The sequence below is a fragment of the Sus scrofa genome, chromosome 6 (assembly GCF_054392235.1).
Source record: "Sus scrofa isolate SSC_HxYL_T2T_F1_AM1 chromosome 6, Sscrofa_HxYL_maternal_Yorkshire_Landrace_v2.0, whole genome shotgun sequence".
In the NCBI taxonomy this organism is placed as follows: Eukaryota; Metazoa; Chordata; class Mammalia; order Artiodactyla; family Suidae; genus Sus; species Sus scrofa.
The window spans coordinates 113,381,399-113,401,368 of record NC_139388.1 but is presented as its reverse complement, the minus strand read 5'-3'; the positions used below and the strand labels follow the sequence as shown (position 1 = coordinate 113,401,368).

Here is a 19,970-nt window from a genome sequence, read left to right as displayed (position 1 = left end):
TGGAAGAAAGAAGATCTGCAAGCCGATGGAGGAGGGTGGGGTGTGAAACTTTCTAAGGCAGAGCTGGTGGGGGTAGGGGGTGGGGGAAACGGGCAGAAGGAGGCAGGAGCCTAGTCCTACCTAAAAGCAGGAGTTCACAGCCTTCTGGCTTCCAGATGGGGACTGTGGGGGAGGGCCGCCCCCTTCCTTGGAAACCCCCGGACACTTAGCAGTGACAGCTGTGCCCCAGTCGAGCCAGCCAATTTCCTTTTCCTGTGCTCACCTCTCCTGACAGGCCGGCCTGCTCTATAACCTTTCAATTACGACGTCCGTATATAAAAGTAAGGAGTCTTTGGATTTAAGACGGAACTTCATGAAGGAGAGAAATCATTGGGGAAGTAAAATCCACCCCCTTGCCAACAAAAAAATTAGTGAACCCTCCCCACCCCCACCACAACTCTCTCATGCTGACGAAAGGAACACCTAGGCAAAAAAAAATCTTCAAAAACTCTCATGGGGTTTGCAGGGGTCTGACTTCTAGCATGGACAGGGGCTGCAGGATGCCTGGTTAACTGAAGGCAGAAGTTATTAAACCTCACACTGATGCAGTACAAGCTACTGGTAAGCACGTGGGCGGTACACCTCAAAATAGTCACCTTCTTTCATAGGCAAGATTAGGTTAGTCTCTTATAAAGATTTTCAGTTTTCTTCAGTTCCTCAATGCCCTCAAGAAAGCAGACAAAGAAAAAAGAAAAAAAGAAAAAAAGAAAAGAAAGAAAAGAAAGAGGTGCAAAGGGAAGCAGAATGCCCTCAAAGGCCAGAGCATGGTCTGTTTCTGGAATGAGACAGCCTGGCCTCCCTCAATGGATGAGACTGGAGGCATGTGAAGGCTGCTGAGATCCCTGCTTATCTTTTCTGTAAAATGCAGGGGATGATCTTTTCTCTGTCATGGACTTGTTCTGAGGATCCAGTGGGGCGGTGTGAGCGAAGCCCCTGGCATGGGACCTAGCCAAAAGAAGCGCGTGGCAGAGTAACAGCAGCCCTTACTACCTCAAAGGCTGTGCTGTCCTTGACATTTCAGGCAGTAACTTGTGTATAAATCCACTGTCAGCCGGAATGAACATTTGGAAATCAATGAGTAGAAACTCCAGAAAAGGAAAACAAAATTTCTTTTTGTGTTCGTCAACTAAGACACGTGCGAGGGTTCCTCTGCCTTCAGCTCAGGCCTCCTGGAAGAGGCTCCTGCAGCGATGCTGCAACACGAGGCACAAAACCACGGTGTTCCTCGGCCCTGTGACATCTGGGCCACTGTGATACTAGCCCCCTAAGTGAGCATCACAGAGGCCATCAACAGAGGCTTTATTTTTTAAAGGATGAAAAAGGAACAGTACCTCTAATCGCTGTATGCGTCCCTTGAAAAACATAAAGAGGGAAGAATTTGGATAAGCAGCTTCTTTTTTGAGAAGAATTTCCTTTGCTTCATCCAGGCCTGCTTTGTTATCGCTGCCATCCAAGGCAAAAAACGGGCGGACTACAGTATGATACCAGAGCAGCGCTAATCTAGAGGAAGACGGAGAGAAACGGTCAGCGTCGTCAGCTTTCCCTACAGTGCTTCCAAATCTTTAAAACCATCAGTATGTGCTCTGCTGGTAAACACCCCTTCCGAAAGGCTCACTGTGCAGCCTCTGAAGAAGTACCGTCAGTATCTTTCCCCATTCTAATGTTATCGGTATTTGGAACACTGCAACTTGAGAGCAGAACATGTAAATTCGCATACGCCTTCCACCAGGTCAGAGAACAAGGTGACGGAAGCACAGAGCCCTTCTGAGGCTTCTGGATGGACTGCTGAAGGTGTCACTGACGTAAATCTCTGAATTCTACACCTTACTCATCAATGAGGAAGTCAGAACCAAGAACTGGTTACTACGAATTTACTGTCCCCATGTAACTACATTTTGGATTACTTTTTGCAAAAGAAAAATACCTTCTTCTCTTGGGTTCCCAAAAGATGAAGTGTCACTTTTCTGAGTGGTAGCCTTAGAATCTGAATTTAATTATAGGAACTATAGGCAAAATTATATTAAACTGGGTTGAAATACGTGAGAGGGCCAGATAAAGACACTTTCTCTAGCCTTTGAGGCTGTTCAACTTAAAAAACAAAGCCAATAACTTAAAATTTTCCCACTTCAAACTCATCCCTTTCGAGATAAAGGCCATATTAAACAAGGTGAACAAAAGAGATTCACTGGGATTGGCTTTAACAAACAGACAAAAATGTTTAACCAATAAGTGTTTTTATGTAAATGTATGCTTCTAGCAGGAGCATAAATTTGGTTCTCTTCTAGAGATCAGACTAATTTATATTAGTAGTTCAATTTATCCCTTCTCAAAAAACATTTAGAGATAAAAGACAAATTACCACAAGTTACAAATCTGCTATATATCAAATTAATAAGGGACCACTGTGTAATAAAATATAATGAGTTTCTTGCAATGAAATACTACTGATTTTTTAAATAGCTACCAACTGATTAAGAGTTAACATCCAAATTCCTTAATACTGACATAAGTAGAAATATAGTTAAGGTTCTCTGTGACAGCAAAATCTTTTGGAAAAATTGTGACAAGTGGTGCAATATTAAAGGACATCCAGTATTTGGTAAAATCATTCCCACTGCAAATGGTAGTGTTTACCAGACTAATAAAAAAAAGAAATCACATCACTTTTTAATTGATAAAGACATGGATGAATCCTTGCTCTGGATGGTTACATTGGCTTCTTCACACTTTTCTGTTTAAATAATTATCGTTTAAGTTTAGCCTGAATACCACAATATAACTCAACTTACTTGAACAGTCCAAGCCACGTATAAGACCAATGGACCAACCAGAAGCAAAGGAAAATTACCACCATGAGGATATAAGAATAGAAATTTTAAGACTCACAGAACAGTCACAAAATTTATATCCTCTTAAGTCCAAAACCCAGGATTATGAATCTCAGTGACCGGTCAAGGTCACAAAAACTGCTTATAAATCGTGACTGTTTTGCCTGTTTAGGACTCATCAAAAAAATAAAGAAAAAAAGCAAAAAAGGACATGGTGAAGAAGAGGGACTTTCCAAGTAACTGAGTAAAATACAGGACTCAGGAGACTGAAGAGAGTTCTCTCCAGTGAGCTGATAACCACCACCAAACACACGGTCCTTGGCGTTGCCTTAAAAGACACAAAGGCATGGCAGCATGTCAACCAACCAAGCATTTTACCTGACGTTTCCTGTAAAGGTTCTGATTGTCGTTTACTTACTTTCAACACTATATTATCTACCAAAGCATTGCAATATAGCTACTCACGTAGCTAAAGGGGCCTTCATGTCCTTACTTTCGCTTGCATACATCAGTGAAGAAAGCCCCTGTAGGCGGTCTCCAGGAAAACCCAGCAGGTTGATGATTTTGAGCAGGTTTGGGGGCACCATGGATATGCAAAGGTGAAAAAGGCCATATCCAAAGCTAACAGCACCTTTCAGTCTGTTTAGGGACTCCTCAGACACCCCTTCAGCCACAATGTGATTATCATTTGCAGCGTCTGAAGTCAAGGGCTCCTCCGTTAGCTTCTTCTGATACAGCTCCTGGAGGGCATTGATGTCCAAATAGCATTTATTGTAAATCTTCCAGGCTTTTCTAAGGATCCACCCACCTTTTATATATGCTATAAAGAGAAGGGGAGAAAGACATGGAAAAATAAACATCCAGAATAATTTTTCTACATGAACAATAAATATACTGAAGAAGGATCTGAACAAAACTTAAAAACAATAAAAGTTATTGTCATGGTGCCTTGTGTCTGTTTTGCTTCACTACTCTGGACGACTGATTGGCAAGAACCATGTACTTTTTTGCTCATTGTTGTATTGAGCCCCTCATACAGTAGTGAGGGCATAGTATATAATATCTGCTGAATGAATGAATGAATGCAAGCATCATTTGAACCCAACTTTTTCCCCCTGCAAATTGTTCTGTAAAACCCTTTACCACATCCCTGAAGTACCATGGTGCTTTCTGGATAAAACTGTTAAATTTAATCACTTCATGTTTATCCGTCCTCAAGAGCAACTTCTAAGTCTAAATTTGCTGTTATATTTATACCCAAGCACTAACCATGGCTATTAGCCGGAAAAAAAAAAAAAAAAAAGCCGGTTTATCAACTGAAAAAAATCGTTAGTACTAAATGCAAAAATGCATCTCTACACAATGCCTATTAGTGGCCTAACCACACCTAACTAGGCTGGCTTTATCTGGTCTATGACAATGACTCAGCCTAGAGAGCTTCAGTGAAGGACGGTGGCAAAACAGAAGCTACCTCATACCTTGGGGTGAAAATGTGTTGTTTTTAAAGCTACCACCATTATTTACCATTTGGCCAATTTTTCTCAACAGAGCCACCTTGAGAATATGTGTCACAAGGACAAGGGCAGAGACCAAGCCTAAGATTTAGCCTGCTCCTCACCCCACTGGCCCCTTTGACAGGCCCCCCCCCCCCCCCCGGTCCTGGCTCACCCTCTCTGATGAGGAAAGGAAAGGGGAGTCAACATATTTCTGCTTATCTGAGAGCATCACCACCACATACTTGGGGAAAAGGTCTTCCACAGGGGATTCTCTGTAAGATAGTTCTCTCATAACAACAGAAGAGTGTTTGTTGGAGTTCTCTTTGTGGCTCAAGTGGTTAAGAATCTGACTAGTATCTAAGAGGATGCAGGTCGATTCGTGGCCCCACTCAGTGGGTTAAGGATCCAGTGTTGCCATGAGCTATGGTGTAAGTTGAAGACACAACTCGGATCTGGTGTTGCTGTGGTGTATGTAGGCCAGCAGCTGCAGCTCCAATTTGACCCCTAGCCTGGGAATTTCCATATGCTGCACCTGTGGCCCTAAAAAAATTTTTCAAATAAAAAAACAAAGACTACAATAAAATAAAATTAGAAAATAAAATTGAAAAAAGTCTGCAGTGTAATACATACATGTTTATTTTTATGGTCTACTGGGTCATACACTAAAAATGAAACTGCTGAGATTATAAGTGAATTGTGCTTTTTCACTTCCTTTTTGTCATAGTTTTCTATGTAATAAGCCCATAAATTTACAAGTGCAAAATAAGTACTGCAGGATTTCAGCAGAAAACTTGACTCCCTCTAATCTCCATGATGAACGGGAAATTTAGAGGACAAAAAAATTAAAGCCCTGAATTTGAACCAGGTAAAGAGAACTCAAAGTTTCAACAAAGTCAGAGACTAGAAACTGAAATATGTGCAAAGTTAGGCCCTAAAGAGACAGATTTTGGTTTTTTCCTACCACTTTTTAAGTTCAACTCTGCCCTGAAACAGGTCCCCAGGACTCACCCTACTCCCTGTCCCAAATATCATGACCCAAACATCTGAGATTCCAGGAGCAAAGGCTGAGCGAGGCTCCCAGCAGCATAGCTCCCTCAGGAGGGACCCTTAGTCAGCTGTCAGTTGATGCCCAGCTACTCGGCTGGTAAGCAGGCCTCTGCTGACATGCAGAGAGGACAGTTGAACACAGGGCCCCTCAACCAGCATAGCCCTCTGCACAGCTCCTCTAAAGGTCAAACATAAATCATTCAGCCACCATGACGGTGCCTGCAGAGCCCGGCACAGAGAGCGGAAAACCACAGACTGGTTGCCCTCCCCCTTCGGGCCTGCAGATGCAGGAGAGACGGGACACCCTGTCCGCAGAACTGGGGTAGGAGTTCTCCCCTGGGAAAGGGCAAGAGTGGTCTGGAAAAAGAAAATATCAAGTTACACTAAATGGATCTTGGAATCCATTTTGTAGATATTTTATTTTCTTTTTATGGCCGCACCTGGGGCATATGGACGTTCCCAAGCTAGGGGTTGAATCGGAGCTGCAGCTGCCATCCTATGCCACCGCCACAGCGATGCCAGATCTGAGCCACATCCGAGAGCTACATGGCTGGATCCTTAACCCACTGAGTGAGGCAAGGGATCGAACTCGCCTCTTCATGGATACTATGTCAGGTTCTCAACCCTCTGAGTGACAATGGAAAGCAGAGATTGTAGCTGGTGAGAGGTCTTGCCATAACATTCTGTTTCCTTGTCCTGGATGAGGCTGGTTAACTCTATAATGAAAGGTAAGTTCAGCCTTGCCTTTCCTGTGACCCACATAACAGCCTTTGTAAGAAAACAAAGATGACTTAGTTTTCACTAGTGGGCCCACCTCCTCATTATTACATTTACCCCTAGTCAACAGACTTCTAAGACACTTATTCCTCCAATCCCAACTATTCTTGGGGCTCAAAATCATGCATCTACTTCTTGAATAGCATCATCCTTCCTCTATCCCCCCCTCTTAAATCACACATTGTACACCCATCATGTGTTAGGCAAAGGTACCCTAGCAAGTGCCAGGACACAGAGAAGGAAATGCTCAGGTTCAGAATCAGGTATCAGGTATCCTTGACCTTCTCAGCAGAGTTAGGAATCACTGGTTCCTTGTACAACCTCTCCGACTAACTTACATGTCTACTGGTTACAGTATCACCCTGAGTTATAATTTATTTAGTCCTTTTTCTCTCTGCTAAAACCATCAGAGCCCCCAGGCCAAGAGTTACATCTCACTCATCTCTAGGCCATTATTATCTATCACCTGACAGCACCTGACACATAGTAAGTGCCCAGTAAATGTGGAGAGAAAAAGACAGCAGACAGATACAGCCCCGCTCTCAAGGAGTTTCCCATCTATGCCTGTGGGCAGACATGTAATAAAACGTGCAGTGCGGTGTGATGAGTGCTCCAACTGGCTACGACGGGGTCCAAGCAGAGCAAGGGAGGCCAGGGGATGAGGTCAGTGAGAAAGGAGTACATGAAGGAAGTGGACCCGGGCGCCACCTGGGGAGGACAAGAAAGATGAAGTGGGAGAGAAGGTGCGTTCCCAATGGGGAGGGCGGCACAAGGCAGCAGGACTCAGGGGATTAGAGCAGCCCTATTGAGCTAGAGCTGGGGGTTAGGGGCAGGGAGGGAAGCAGGTTCCCCCATGACGTCTGAAGAAGGAATCCGGACTTGATCTTGCAGGTGATGCTGTCAAACAGCTAAGTGTCTGAAGCACAGGTGTCAAGTTGTAGAAAGAGCCTCCAATGGCATCACAAAGAATGAGGCTCTGAAACCCTTCCAGGGGCTGTTTCCACAGGACGGATGGAAGGAGGAAGCAAGCGGGTGTGGGGGCTGAGGAAGAAGGCCCTGACAAACTCCAGTTTAGGGGCCATTTGGGTGGTGGCTCATGTAACCAAAGGAAGATGATGGGAAAATGCTGTGAATGCTGGGAACTCAGGTATGAAATAAGACTGATGGCTCAGGTCCTGGTTTTGTCATCACTAACAGGCTGCGTAAATTGTTCAACCACAAACAAATCATTCAGCCTCAACTGCCGTACCTGTGAAACAAGGAAAACAATCTCGTTTGAGGAAAATTCTTGAGGATACATTCTGCAAAGAATAGTGGGACATGGGACTGATCTGCAGGTCCAGAAGGAAATAAAGAAAACAGAATTAAACAAGGTGGCAAGAGCCACCAACTTGATTTGAAAAATTCTTTTTGGTATAAAAGTAATATATACTGCAAAAAAAAAAAAAGCCTTTGGATAATAAAAAGTAGGAAGGAAAAAAAAATGAAGAGAGATGATGAGGTAATTCATTATAAATAACTTCAAATTAGATAAAAACACAAGAGCTCTTTTGAAATATGGAGCATTAACGAATTCACACAGACTCACTCCTATCCTACCTGGAGCTCAGGTAGTGTGTCACCTCTCCCGCTTCTGTGACACCTGATCAAGATGACACCTATTTCAAACACTCCAAGAAGGAGATTTTCCCCCCAGAAAATTATCCATCAAGCAAGTCTAAGAAATGGATTTCCACCTAGAAATTTTTTTTTATAGGTTAATAATCCACTGGGTTTCTGAAATGCAAATGAAGTTTTGGTTATGTGTAACACAAATCCCGAGCTATTCATACAGCAAATGACCAGTAGGAAAGAGAAGCGTATGTTATGATTTAAAAGCAATGTACCCTTTTTAACTTCAAGTTTGCTAGAAAATGCTTTTCTCATTGCGAATTTTAGTTGATTTCCTCTTTGAATTTTCATCTTTTTCAAGGAAATCCTATCTACCTAAGGAGTCAGGTTTCTGCCATCAGCATCAGAGACAAAATTACATATGAGGAAGAATTAGTGTTGAATTTTACAGCAAGCTCTAAGTCTATACCACTCAAGATATTAAAGCTCAAAACCCTGGAAAACATTTGTCTTGAGCAAACTAAGAAATCCATTTATACTCCTCACTAAGGGGTGTTAAAATATAGGTCATTCAGGTATATTAGGAAATCTTTAGTATGTACTCAGGTCTTCCATACAATTTTAACAACCACTTAAACTGGTTATATTTCACTTTAAAGGGTTATTATCACAACTTGAGTCCCACAAAAGAAAAAACCTATCCATCTTTCAATCTATCTAAGGCACTGGTGATGTCTTCAGGTATGACAGAATATCTGGAGACAAGAGGATCAAAACACTGATCTTGGTACTAAAACTACTCTGCAAAACACACAGTAAGCACTTGCGCTTTCAATTTCTCAAGGAATCAGTCAGGATCATGCCCAAAGAGGCACCACATTGTCAAAGACTGAACTATGAGGTGTTCTAAAGCTAAGGGTATTCCTGATTGCGTCCACTGAAGAGCGAAAATTCATTAAAAACAATGCTTCAGCATACCTGACAATTCTTGTTTTACAAAAGAGAGCACAGCCAGGTAAACTTGACAGTCAGCTATGATTATCTGCCTTTGAAGCCGGTCAACCATAGAGGGGGTGGATTTTCGGACATCAACCTGTTTGGTGGGAAGAAAAGTACCCATCAATAAATCACACCCACGAGCGATATTCCTGCCAAATAACCATTACTTTATCGTGCAAAATAATTTCACACAGGAACTGTGAAATGTGGTAGTCACTGAAAGCCAAGACCAGACTAACACTCTGAGCCTGGCAGTTCCAACTGCCACCAGGCCCCACTCCCCCACCCCTACCCCACCCCCGCAAAGTCTAGCTTTATTTTGTTAATACAGCGCCGAAGAGCTCTGTGACTCAAAGACAAATATTCTAAGTGATAGAAACTGAGTTCATGGGAAAAGTGAAACGTCCACACAGAACTTGAGAGTTTTATCATTTCTAAAATAAAGTTCTTACTTATCCAAAATTAAAAAAACAAAACAAAACAAAACACTGCAGGCAAAAAACATCACCCCAAGTAGTAACCTGAAAAGCCACTTTTGCAGCCACCTGCCTTTAGGCAGAACTGATAGAAGGAATTTATCCTTTGGTGCATAGCACTGAGACGGGATGATTAGAACATGATTACATTTTAAGTTAAGGAGAAAACACCCTAGAATTAAAAATTAGTGTTGAACTTAAAGTCATAACTGCTAAAGGTGACCATTTCTATAGAATAAGCAAAAAGTAAAACCAGAAAAACAAACAAACAAACAAAAACCCTACCTTTCAGTAAGATTTTGGTCTTTATTGTAAAGGATGCTAAATGAAGAAAATTCCTCTCAGAACAGTGCATTCTTTTTTTTTTTTGGTCTTTTTAGGGCTGCACCTGTGGCATATGGAGATTCCCAGGCTAGGAGTTGAATCAGAGCTGCAGCTGCTGACCTACACCACAGCAATGTCAAATTCGAGCCGTGTCTGCAACCTACACCACAGCTCACAGCAACACTGGATCTTTAACCCACTGAGTGAGGCCAGGGATCGAACCCAAGTCCTCATGGATGCTAGTCAGGTTCGCGACCACTGAGCCATGACGGGAACTCCAAACAATGCATTGTTAACACAAAGTAAACTTGAACAAAACAGGTTAAATAGCTTTCATGTGCTTTCACAGTGACATAAGAAATGAAAGGATTTTTGCAGATATGACAATAGTATACATGACAAAATGGTTGGTTTCCCTTTTTTTTTGGATTAGTATAATTCAACCCAGTCACCGTTATTTCTGATCCAATTCCAGCACCCATCATTCTATTTACTCATTACCCATTTGCTCAAGCAAATGTCAATCTATTGATGCTTCTGTTTCTTTGCTTGTAATAACACCTACCTCTGCAAGGTTGCTGGAAAGGCTAATAAGATACTGCACGTGAAAATGCTTTTTTAACTGCAAAGACCTTTACAACTGATAATTATTAACCTATGTGCTAGGTGTGGTACTAGATACTGAGGACAGACACGTAAGTAAGCTTACAGTCTATTGAGAAATGCTGACTACCACGTAATGTAGCAAATGCTCTGAAGGATAAAAGTACAAGGAACTATGGGAACCTATAGGATTTCAACATACCAACAGGGCCTGGGAGCTCAGGCAAGAGTCTGAAGAAAATAACATCAAGGAAGAACTGAACAACAGATACGAACCAGGTCAAGGGGGAAGCATGTTCTAGGGAGAGGAAAAGTCAATGCCCGGTCAGCCACATTTAGGAGTTTAAGAATTCAGTGCAATGGCAATGGCGGGGGCGGGGCGGGGGGGGGGCACAGAGGGCAGGGACACTGAAAATGAAACCAGTAACATATTACTTACATCTTAGTGACTGTCTTTGGGAGAATGAATTAAAGAACAGTGAGACCAAAGGCAGCAATGCTGGTAAAGGCTGCCTAAGGCAAGTGGGGATGGTGGCCAGCCTAGGGAACTGGCAGTGAGGAGGGAAAGTCGCAGGTGAATTCATAAGGTATTTAAGAAAGAAGTCGGAGTTCCCATTGTGGCGCAGCAGTTAACAAATCCGACTAGGAACCATGAGGTTTCGGGTTCGATCCCTGGCCTTGCTCAGTGGGTTAAGGATCCGGCGTTGCCTTGAGCTGTGGTGTAGGTTGCAGATGCAGCTTGGATCTGGTGTTGCTGTGGCTCTGGCGTAGGCTGGCGGCTACATCTCTGATTCCACCCCTAGCCTGGGAACCTCCATATGCCACAGAAGTGGCCCTAAAAAAAGGCAAAAAGATGAGGAAAAAAAAAAAAGAAAGAAAGAAGTCAACAGGACTTGGTCCCTGACTGGATGCACGGTTTGCAAAGGGAGGAAATCAAGGAGAACTCGGGCCCTTCTGAAGCCAAAAGAAACAGTACTTGAGGCCCACCAGTGGCTTCCTTGTGGTGGACACTAAAGCAAGAGCAGAGATGAAGCCACCTGGAGTGACATAAAAGAGCAGAAAAGACAGGTGGCTTTTGAGGACTGTAATCAGCAGACTGGTTTGTCAGCTGCACAAGTGACACACGTTTGACCCTGGGTGCTCCAGAAACATCAGGGGTAGGGGGAATTCCTCCCCAAAGCCTAGAACTTTAGTGCTGAAAGGTGAAAGAAGAATCAGGAAAGTGTATTATGATGTCACTGTGATTTGATTTGTAACCAAGGGCTGGGGAGGCCTGGGGAAACGAGGTTAACAGCTAAGTTCCTGAATTATGCCAACACACAACATATATCTCAATACACATATGAAAGCTTCACTCCAAAGCCCTTGCCACATGGCTCACTGTGGAAGAAGCTCACTTTTAGACACTAAAAGAACATGCACTGAAAGTCCACTCATGTGGCTGAAAGGGGTTCCATTCTCGTTCTTTAAGAAACATGTTTTACATTATCAAAAGGTGTAAGAAACATTTAGTGCTTTCAGCCATGTTGTAAACACCCAAAAAACAAGTAAATGAACAATGTTCGAAGTAAGCAGCACACAGCACACAACCTAAAGACAGAGGACTTACATTCTTCTTAATTTTGTTCTTGATTGTTTCAATTACTCCAGCCTCTTCACTTTCACAAAGCTTTTCTGTCGTTTTTAAGTCATCACATGCCAACTGCATTTTTTCTTCCTCAAATGTCATCATGGCATTCTTCAAAAAAAAAAAAAAAAGTGAATGAATCAGTAAGTGTCTGAAAATTCAGGTCAATTTATTACAATATAACTCCAAATGAGAGAAAAAAATCTAAATAAATTATGTAAGTAAAAAATTAGAATACCCTATTCATTTAAAAAATCATACTCTCAATATGAAATAAGAACATACCTCTGTTAACACCAGCATGGAAAAACATATGGTAACCAATCTCCTTGCAATTACTGTCCTACATCTTTATTGTTGCTTTTATTAAACCCAGTAACAAAAACTCTGTATAATTTCTGATTGGCCCATTTAATTCAGTTTTTAGAACAGTCTCACTGAAAATACTTTCTACCTACGCATGGATCCCTGGGTCCAATAAGTACAGCTCAAAACACTAATGAAACTTCAGCTAGTAGGTACTCTTTGCAAATTATGTCTTCTCAGGGACAGCAATTCCAATGGGCTCATTTAGAAGGAACTCGTTTGGTACTGTCCGCAGTGAAGAATTCCACTGACAGCTTGTTTCCAAGTACTTGATCCTGGTAGATGTTTTTCAGGTCATATTGGACTGGGTAGGAATGGTCCTTTCTCTGAGGAAAACCTGCTACATTCCCCCAGAAGAACTGAGGTTTCTGATAAATGGGCTATAGGAGCAGAGACAGGTCACCAGGTCCTTGGAAGGCCCTGAGAACCCATCGTCACTCACTCCCCACTCCCTATCACGTCCTCCCCATCCCGATGTCCTGGGCCTCCTCAGTGTGACCCTAACCTCCTCTTCCATTCTAGCCAAATCAGACCACAGCCACCTTGGCCCAAGCCTCCTCACCACATCCCAACCCTGCCACCATCTCCCTCCCCACCCGCCTCACCCCACCCAGCCAAGGCTTCTGTTGTGTCTCCCTCACAGCCTTTTTAGTCACTTGGGTATGAGGTACAATCCCCACCCACCACCACTTTCCTTAAGATCTGCAACTCTGTCTTCTTGCAAAAAGTAGGCCTTAAAAATTGTTTTAAAATGGAAAAAAGTTGTCATGTTGCCTGGCAATAAGAATAAAGCTTGAATGAAAACTGTGCCACGAGAAACGAGTGCCTCTGACTAGTGCTGCCAGGCTTCGTATATGACCTTTTGCTGAGACCTTTCTAAATCTAAATCTAAATGCTTTCTCCATTTTACTTCTGAGATCTCTACTCATGACTCCCCCCCCCCCGTTATACAATTTTATGATAGTGTTTTTTTGTTTTTTTTTTTTCCCCTTTCCCTTTTTTGGCCATATCCATGGTATGAGGAAGTTCCTGGGCCAGAGATCAAACACAAGCCAGATCCTTAACCCGCTGTGCCACATAGGAATTCCAATTTAAAAAAAAATTATGTGGTTGAAAGTAGTTTATGTGACAAGTATTTCTGAAAAATAAAGGTAATCAGATTTTCTACATGGCCCAATTTACTTTAAAACCTAACTACAACATATTCCCTTAACTACTAAATTTTAATATTAGAAAAGGCAATGAAATAACTTTAGCTTACTGATTTAGCTTGTCTTTCAGTCCACATTTATTTAGTACTTTTAGAGTAAACTTTTATTATCCAAAGTCTGACATTTTTTTCCCAACTCTGATACAGTTTTAATTTTGGAAAAGCTCTTTCAACTACATGTTTATTTTTTCTTTTCCTTCTTTTTTAAATGGCCACACACTTGCAACATATGGAAGTTCCCAGGCTAGGGGTCAAATCGGAGCTGCAGCTGCCAGCCTATGCCATAGACACAGCAAAGCCAGATCTGAGCCACATCTGCAAGCTAGGCCACAGTTTGAGGCAATGCTAGATCCTTAACCCTCTCATCCAGGCCAGGGATCGAACCTGCATCTTCATGGATACTAGTCAAATTCCCTTCCACTAAGCCATGCTGAGAACACCTACTTTTTTTTTTTAAAGGATTCTGTTTGGGAAAAATACTCTAGAAGTAAGGTATAAGCATTTTATTTTTAAGTTTAAGAAAGGATATCCCATAGGTGTTGATCAGCAAACATTTTATTCCAGTTTTAAATTGTAAGAGATCTTCCACAGTAATGTATCTACGCAGCCAGAGACCACTAAAAAACATATGTTAGATATTTGTTTCCTTCTCCCAAAACCTCTTCCCACATCAACTTACCAAAAAACTGACAAAGCTGGCTCCAAAACTCATTAACGGGCTATGATTTCTGTTAAGAAAACAAAATAAAATTATTTTATCAAATTTTATTTTAAAAACATTTGATATGCCACAATCACTATATATATTCCTAATAATTAGATAGAAGTTGTTAAAGTTTTCAAGCCAATTAAATTACCCTAGGGAAAAAAACAAAACAGTAAAAGGGACAAGAAAGTTCACAGGTCTGCCTACCAGGACAGAATCTCCCCCAGATTCTTCAAAGCAAGATCAAGAAAGTCACATTATAAGAGATGTTGCTTTAAGAAGCCAATCCCAAATCTGAAAACATGTGGCTAAAGGAAGATGATTAATATACTTAAAAACATTTTTTAATTGAAGTATATAGTTAATTTATAGCGTTTCAGGTGCATAGCAGTGATTCAGTTCTACATATGTATCTATTCTCTTCTAGATTCTTTTCCATTATAGGTTACTACAAGATCTGAACGTAACTCCCTGTGCTATACAGTGGGCCTCTGTGTTTATTTCTTATATAACAGTGTATATCTGTTAATCACAAGTTCCTCATTTAGCCTTCCCACCTCTTTCCCCTGTGGTAACCATAAGTTTGTTTTCAATGTCTGTGAATCTATTTCTGTTTTGTAGATAAGTTCATTTGTATCATTTTTATTTTAGATTCTACATACAAGCGATACCATGGTATTAATGTTTTTTTTTTTTTTTTAATTTTCCCACTGTACAGCAAGGGGGTCAGGTTATCCTTACATGTATACATTACCATTACAGTTTTTCCCCCACCCTTTCTTCTGTTGCAACATGAGTATCTAGACATAGTTCTCAATGCTATTCAGCAGGATCTCCTTGTAAATCTATTCTAAGTTGTGTCTGATAATGTTTTTTAAATACAAAACATGTTGAAACTTTACACAGGTTAAAAAAAAGTGTTATTTTCAGAGTAGAAAAAGGGTTTTACTACTAAGCCAGACTTGGCAAATTCACTTCTCCCACTAAAAGAACTTTAAGAATGCCTCTCCACGAGTTCCCACTGGGGCTCAGCAGTAACAAACCTGACTAGTATCCATGAGGATGCGGGTTTGATCCCTGGCCTCACTCAGTGGGTTAAGGATCTGGCATTGCCGTGAGCTGTGGTATAGGTCTCAGATGCAGCTCAGATCACACGTTGCTGAGGCATAAAGTGGCAGCTGCAGCTCCAATTCAACCCCTAGCCTAGGAACTTGCATATGCCACAGGTATGGCCCTAAAAAGACACACACACACACAAAGAATGCCTCCCCAGAGTCAGTCATCCTCCACTCTAACACAGTCGTTATCCAACTTTATATATAAACCAAATACGAAGCCAAATCAAACTAATACCATTTCAATTTAGAAAAGAATATAAATGTTCTGCTTTAAATTTTACTACCAGTACCAAAATCCAAATCTTGGTAAATGACACTAAAAGGGAAAGTTGCAACTGCCTTCTTAAAAATAATTTTATTACTTTTGTTATTATATAAATAATATATGGTCATTATCAAAAAGGCAAGAACAATCCCCTATTGGAAATTCAGTTTATGTCCAAGCGGATCACCTGCGTGCCTGGTGGGGGTGTGTAGGGAGGGAGAACAGGCACGTTTATGTGGCAATGTGACTGTACATCCACACATACCCAGTGTTCACAGGAACATCTCTGTACCTAATACCTTTGCAGGGAAGTCCAATGCATTCTTGGGATAAACTGCTGCGGAAGCATTGCTGACTCCAATAGCATGCACATCGTTTTCCTCTTGGAAGGTGGGGATTTCCTCTTGTTTGGGGGTCAGGGATCAGAACTCAATTTATTTGAATCGTTAACCCTCTGTTACAATTTTGTTCCATCTTCCTAGTACCTTCTCACATTCTACAATGAAGAACAGTTGTGTTTGTCCCCACCTAATAGGATACTTAAACCTACAAGAATCAGAAAGGTCAAGTCACTTGTGAAGAACCCCGCAGTAGGGCCAGCTCAGGGCACACTGGGCCGGTTCCAACCTCCCTGCCCTCTGCACCAGAACAGATGTTAGTTTTCCACGCCACAGCTCCCCATCCTCTGCAGAACAGGTTTGCATAACAGGTCCCCTCTAGAAGGCTCTTTTCTGCCCCTTATCCTTCATGTCATGCCTTGCACACAGCAGGCATCCGACAAACATGAATTAGTGAAGGAATCAAAGATAGAGCCCTGCCTTGCAGAAACAGATGCATTTCAATCAAGAGCTGATCAGCCCGGCTTCCCCCATCTCTGCCCTTTCCGTGCTTCCAGGTTAACCACTGTCCACTTGAAAAATGAAAGAAGCTGAATCGAGAGCCTAGTGTTGCTGCATGTGCTTCTTGTTCTTGACTAAAATTAGGTTTCCGAGAGCCAAGGCTATTAATGATTCATGGTGCCCCAGCCTCGCCCTCAGTACTTCACATACCATCTTAACATTTAAGTGACAAATCGGCCCAATGGAAACATCCCCATTCCCCCCCGCTCCGCCCCAGGTGAGGTCCTGTCTCTATAAACCCAGGGCACCTAGGCCCAAAAGACACTCAATAATGAACCACGGAAAAGCAGGTAGCCTCACACACTGCACGTTACCTGCTGTTTGTTGTAAGAGCTTTGTTTAAAAAAAAAAAAAAAAAAAAAAAAGTCACTTGTTTCCTTCATCGTTTTTTTAAACTCAAATTAATTCAGGTGATCCTACATTAATTTACTTCATCTAAATCAATTCTGGCCCCCTACCTGTGTAACTACATCCAACTTACTCAATTTGGAAATTTGGAAATGTTTCCCAAGAGGCTAAGAATCAATACTTCAACACTGACGCTGTGGGAGAAGAGGCTCCGAGCCATGTCAGCATGCTCATCCTGGGAAGAGTAAACAGTGACGACACAGGAGCAGAGCGACATCTTATGCAAAAGTTGAGCATAAAGGTTAAGTATTAGAACCAAAGTACAAACCTTTCTAAACACCAAAAGATACATGAGAAAGGCGGTTGGGGGCAAGTGAACTACATGACACAGTGAAAACCTCACTGACTTAAAAGAAGGGGGGATATAAAGTCATACACATCCAAGCTGATGGGGGTAAAAAAAAGGTAAGTAAACAATCATGTTTTTTGTTTTGGCCACTACCACAGTATATGCAAGTTTCCTGGCCAGGGATCAAATTCAAGCCATAGACACAACCTGTGCCACAGCCACAGCAACACCAGGCCAGCAATCAAGCAGCACCTCCACAGTGACCTGAGCTGCTGCAGCTGGGTCCTTAACCCACTGCACCACAGCAGGAACTCCTCTATCATGTTTCTAAATGGATGCTTACAAAGTGAGGGAAAGGAAAGAAGAAACAAGGATAGGAATGAATCTTCTTTGTATATACCTCTTGTTTTGTAGATCTGACTTTGGAACCATGAAAATACTGTATATCACAATATCATTTTATAATAATGCAATCCCTAAAGATCGAACATAAAATAAATTTAAAAAAAATTTTTTTTAGTCTTTTTAGGGCTGCACTCGCAGCACATGGAGGTTCCCAGGCTGGGGGTTGAATCAGAGATGTAACTGCTGGTCTACTCCACAGCCACATCCAACACTGGATCCGAGCCACATCTGTGACTTACACCACAGCTCATGGCAGATCTCTGACTCACTGAGCGGGCCAGGGATCAAACCTGCATCCTCAAGGGTACTACTAGTCGGGTTCGTTAACCACTGAGCCACAGCGCAAACTCCAAATGTATCTGAATGCAAATCCCAATGGCAAAATAACCACAGAGTATATAGCTATTCCAAGTGACTTTAAAATGGCATGATCTAACTGCACATCCCTATTACAATACACCCTTAAAAACAGACCCCAAAATATTTCAAAAAATTTCTTTTCAGTAATCATATTTTTACCAGTCAGGTTGGTACTACAGCTGCTGGGCGTGTAGTTTATGATACAGCTATGTGTAAGTACGTTGGTATTTGCTGAGACCAAGGATTTTGTGATAGGAAAAAGGATGAAGTTAATTAAAAGCCTAGAAACAATCACCACCCAGTAGCATTCAGCATGATCTGGCACCCTCTCCAAATACATTAAGTGAAAGAGACCATAGCTCCTCAATTCAAAGCTCAAGCTCAAGGACAAGAAACTTTCAAAAGCCTGGTACATTTTGTTATAGCAGAAACAAGGAGGTTTAAAGACTACATTAGAGCTGTAAAGAGGTTCAAGGCAAAGATGAAACAATTTGATCATAATTAAGGGTACAAACAGCAATAGACTGAAATATCCAATGAGGTTAAACCCTAAGTTAGTAATACTTTTTAGTTAAAAACAACAACACATGGTGGATCTTAGAGAACCAATTCCTTATTTTGGAAACTGGTAAAAAGGGGAAAAGAGGAGTTCCCATCATGGCTCAGTGGTTAACCAACCAGACTAGTATCCATGAGGACACGGGTTTGATCCCTGGCCTTGCTCAGTGGGTTAAGGATCTGGCATTGCCTGAGCTGTGGTGTAGGTTGCAGACACAGCTCAGATCCTGTGTTGCTGTGTCTGTGGTGTAGGCCAGCAGCTACAGCTCAAATTCAACCCGTAGCCTGGGAACCTCCATATGCCGTAGGTACAGCCCCATAAAGACAAAAAAAAAAAAAAAAAAAAAAAAAAGTGAGCAGAAGTAAATAAAACAAGATTTCCCATGACTTGATTAAAGCTGGTTGGTTAGAACATAGGAATTGATTAAACTATTTCATGTACTTTGGAAAATACAGGATATTTTTCAAAACAAAAATTTAAACGTAAAAATGCTACCCAAAGATGATGTCTTTTGGAATCCTCTGATGAGAAAGATTCTAATGATCACTACCATAGTTTGCTTTTTGAATATGAACCATCAGTAATTAAATGGCTTAAAATGATCTCTCTGTATCAAGAATCTCCCAATGGTAGGAAAACTATTGAAAATACAAAGAAGCAGGGATGGTCTGTTTCTAAATTTACAAACATTGCCATGGAAATGTGAAAAAGTTTCTCCAGCAGATTGAAAATTGAACTGATGAAGATTTTGTTTCTTAAAATACAGTGGGAGGGAATGTACACATTTGATTCTCACAGGAATATTTTTCCATTAAATGGACATAATTACAAGACAGTCTCTCACAGAATATGCTTCTTCAAATGTATTTTATCCCCCAGAGTGGCAAACGGCTAGAGCTGTTTAAGCTCTGGATTTTTCTGCAATGTTCTATATTCATAAAATGTTGCATTCTTAAAGAATTCTCCAAAATGACTTTTCTCCCCTTCAAATGTGTGGGGGGACTGGACTTGGTGTATTACTAAGGAAATCTGGGGCCATCTGAACCTCATCGGCCCATGGCAGTCATCCCTGTCTCACTACAGCCTTGAGATCTCAAATGTGGAGACTGAAGAAATAACCACATGGATTCAACCCCCGCCCTGCCCCGCCCCGTCTCCGACTGCTCTTAAAAGGGCATTTTCTGTGACCCACGCTGTTTTAAAAATCACAGTACCAGAGGACTACAGGGGTCAACTTCATACAATGATCAATCAAGGCACCATTGAATGCTAAGACACCAGGCACCATTCCTCCAGAAACACTTTTCCTGATAGGACAAGTGATATCCTCTGGTCTGCCTAGTATCTCCAAAAATGGGCGTTAAGGGGACGAAACTTACTGAGTATATTTCACTTATCTTTCCAAGAGTAAAATAATGCCGACCGAAGAAAAAAGCTCAGTCCATGAAGGTGATCACTGCAACACTGTCCAGAATAGGGAAAATCTGGGGTTAAAAAAAAAAAAAAATGTCTATCTATCTAGAGAAAAGCTTCATGACACTGGATTTGGCAATGATTT

The 19,970-nt window shown here is 41.6% G+C and overlaps 1 protein-coding gene across 2 annotated transcripts in view; it reads right to left on the bottom strand.

The window, feature by feature from the left end:
• TTC39C (tetratricopeptide repeat domain 39C) overlaps positions 1-19,970 on the bottom strand; it is a 106,503-nt gene that overhangs the window by 44,352 nt on the left and 42,181 nt on the right. The window contains exons 2-7 of one of the 2 annotated variants that reach the window (XM_084964380.1): positions 15,792-15,988; positions 14,083-14,131; positions 11,810-11,938; positions 8,777-8,891; positions 3,333-3,687; positions 1,371-1,539 (exon numbers count right to left, since the gene is read on the bottom strand). In XM_084964380.1, coding sequence (XP_084820506.1) covers positions 1,371-1,539; positions 3,333-3,687; positions 8,777-8,891; positions 11,810-11,938; positions 14,083-14,131; positions 15,792-15,865 — 891 coding nt within the window. In that variant the 5' untranslated portion in view covers positions 15,866-15,988. The remainder of the gene's footprint in view (positions 1-1,370; positions 1,540-3,332; positions 3,688-8,776; positions 8,892-11,809; positions 11,939-14,082; positions 14,132-15,791; positions 15,989-19,970) is intronic. The other variant, XM_003356384.6, reaches the window with a different exon arrangement.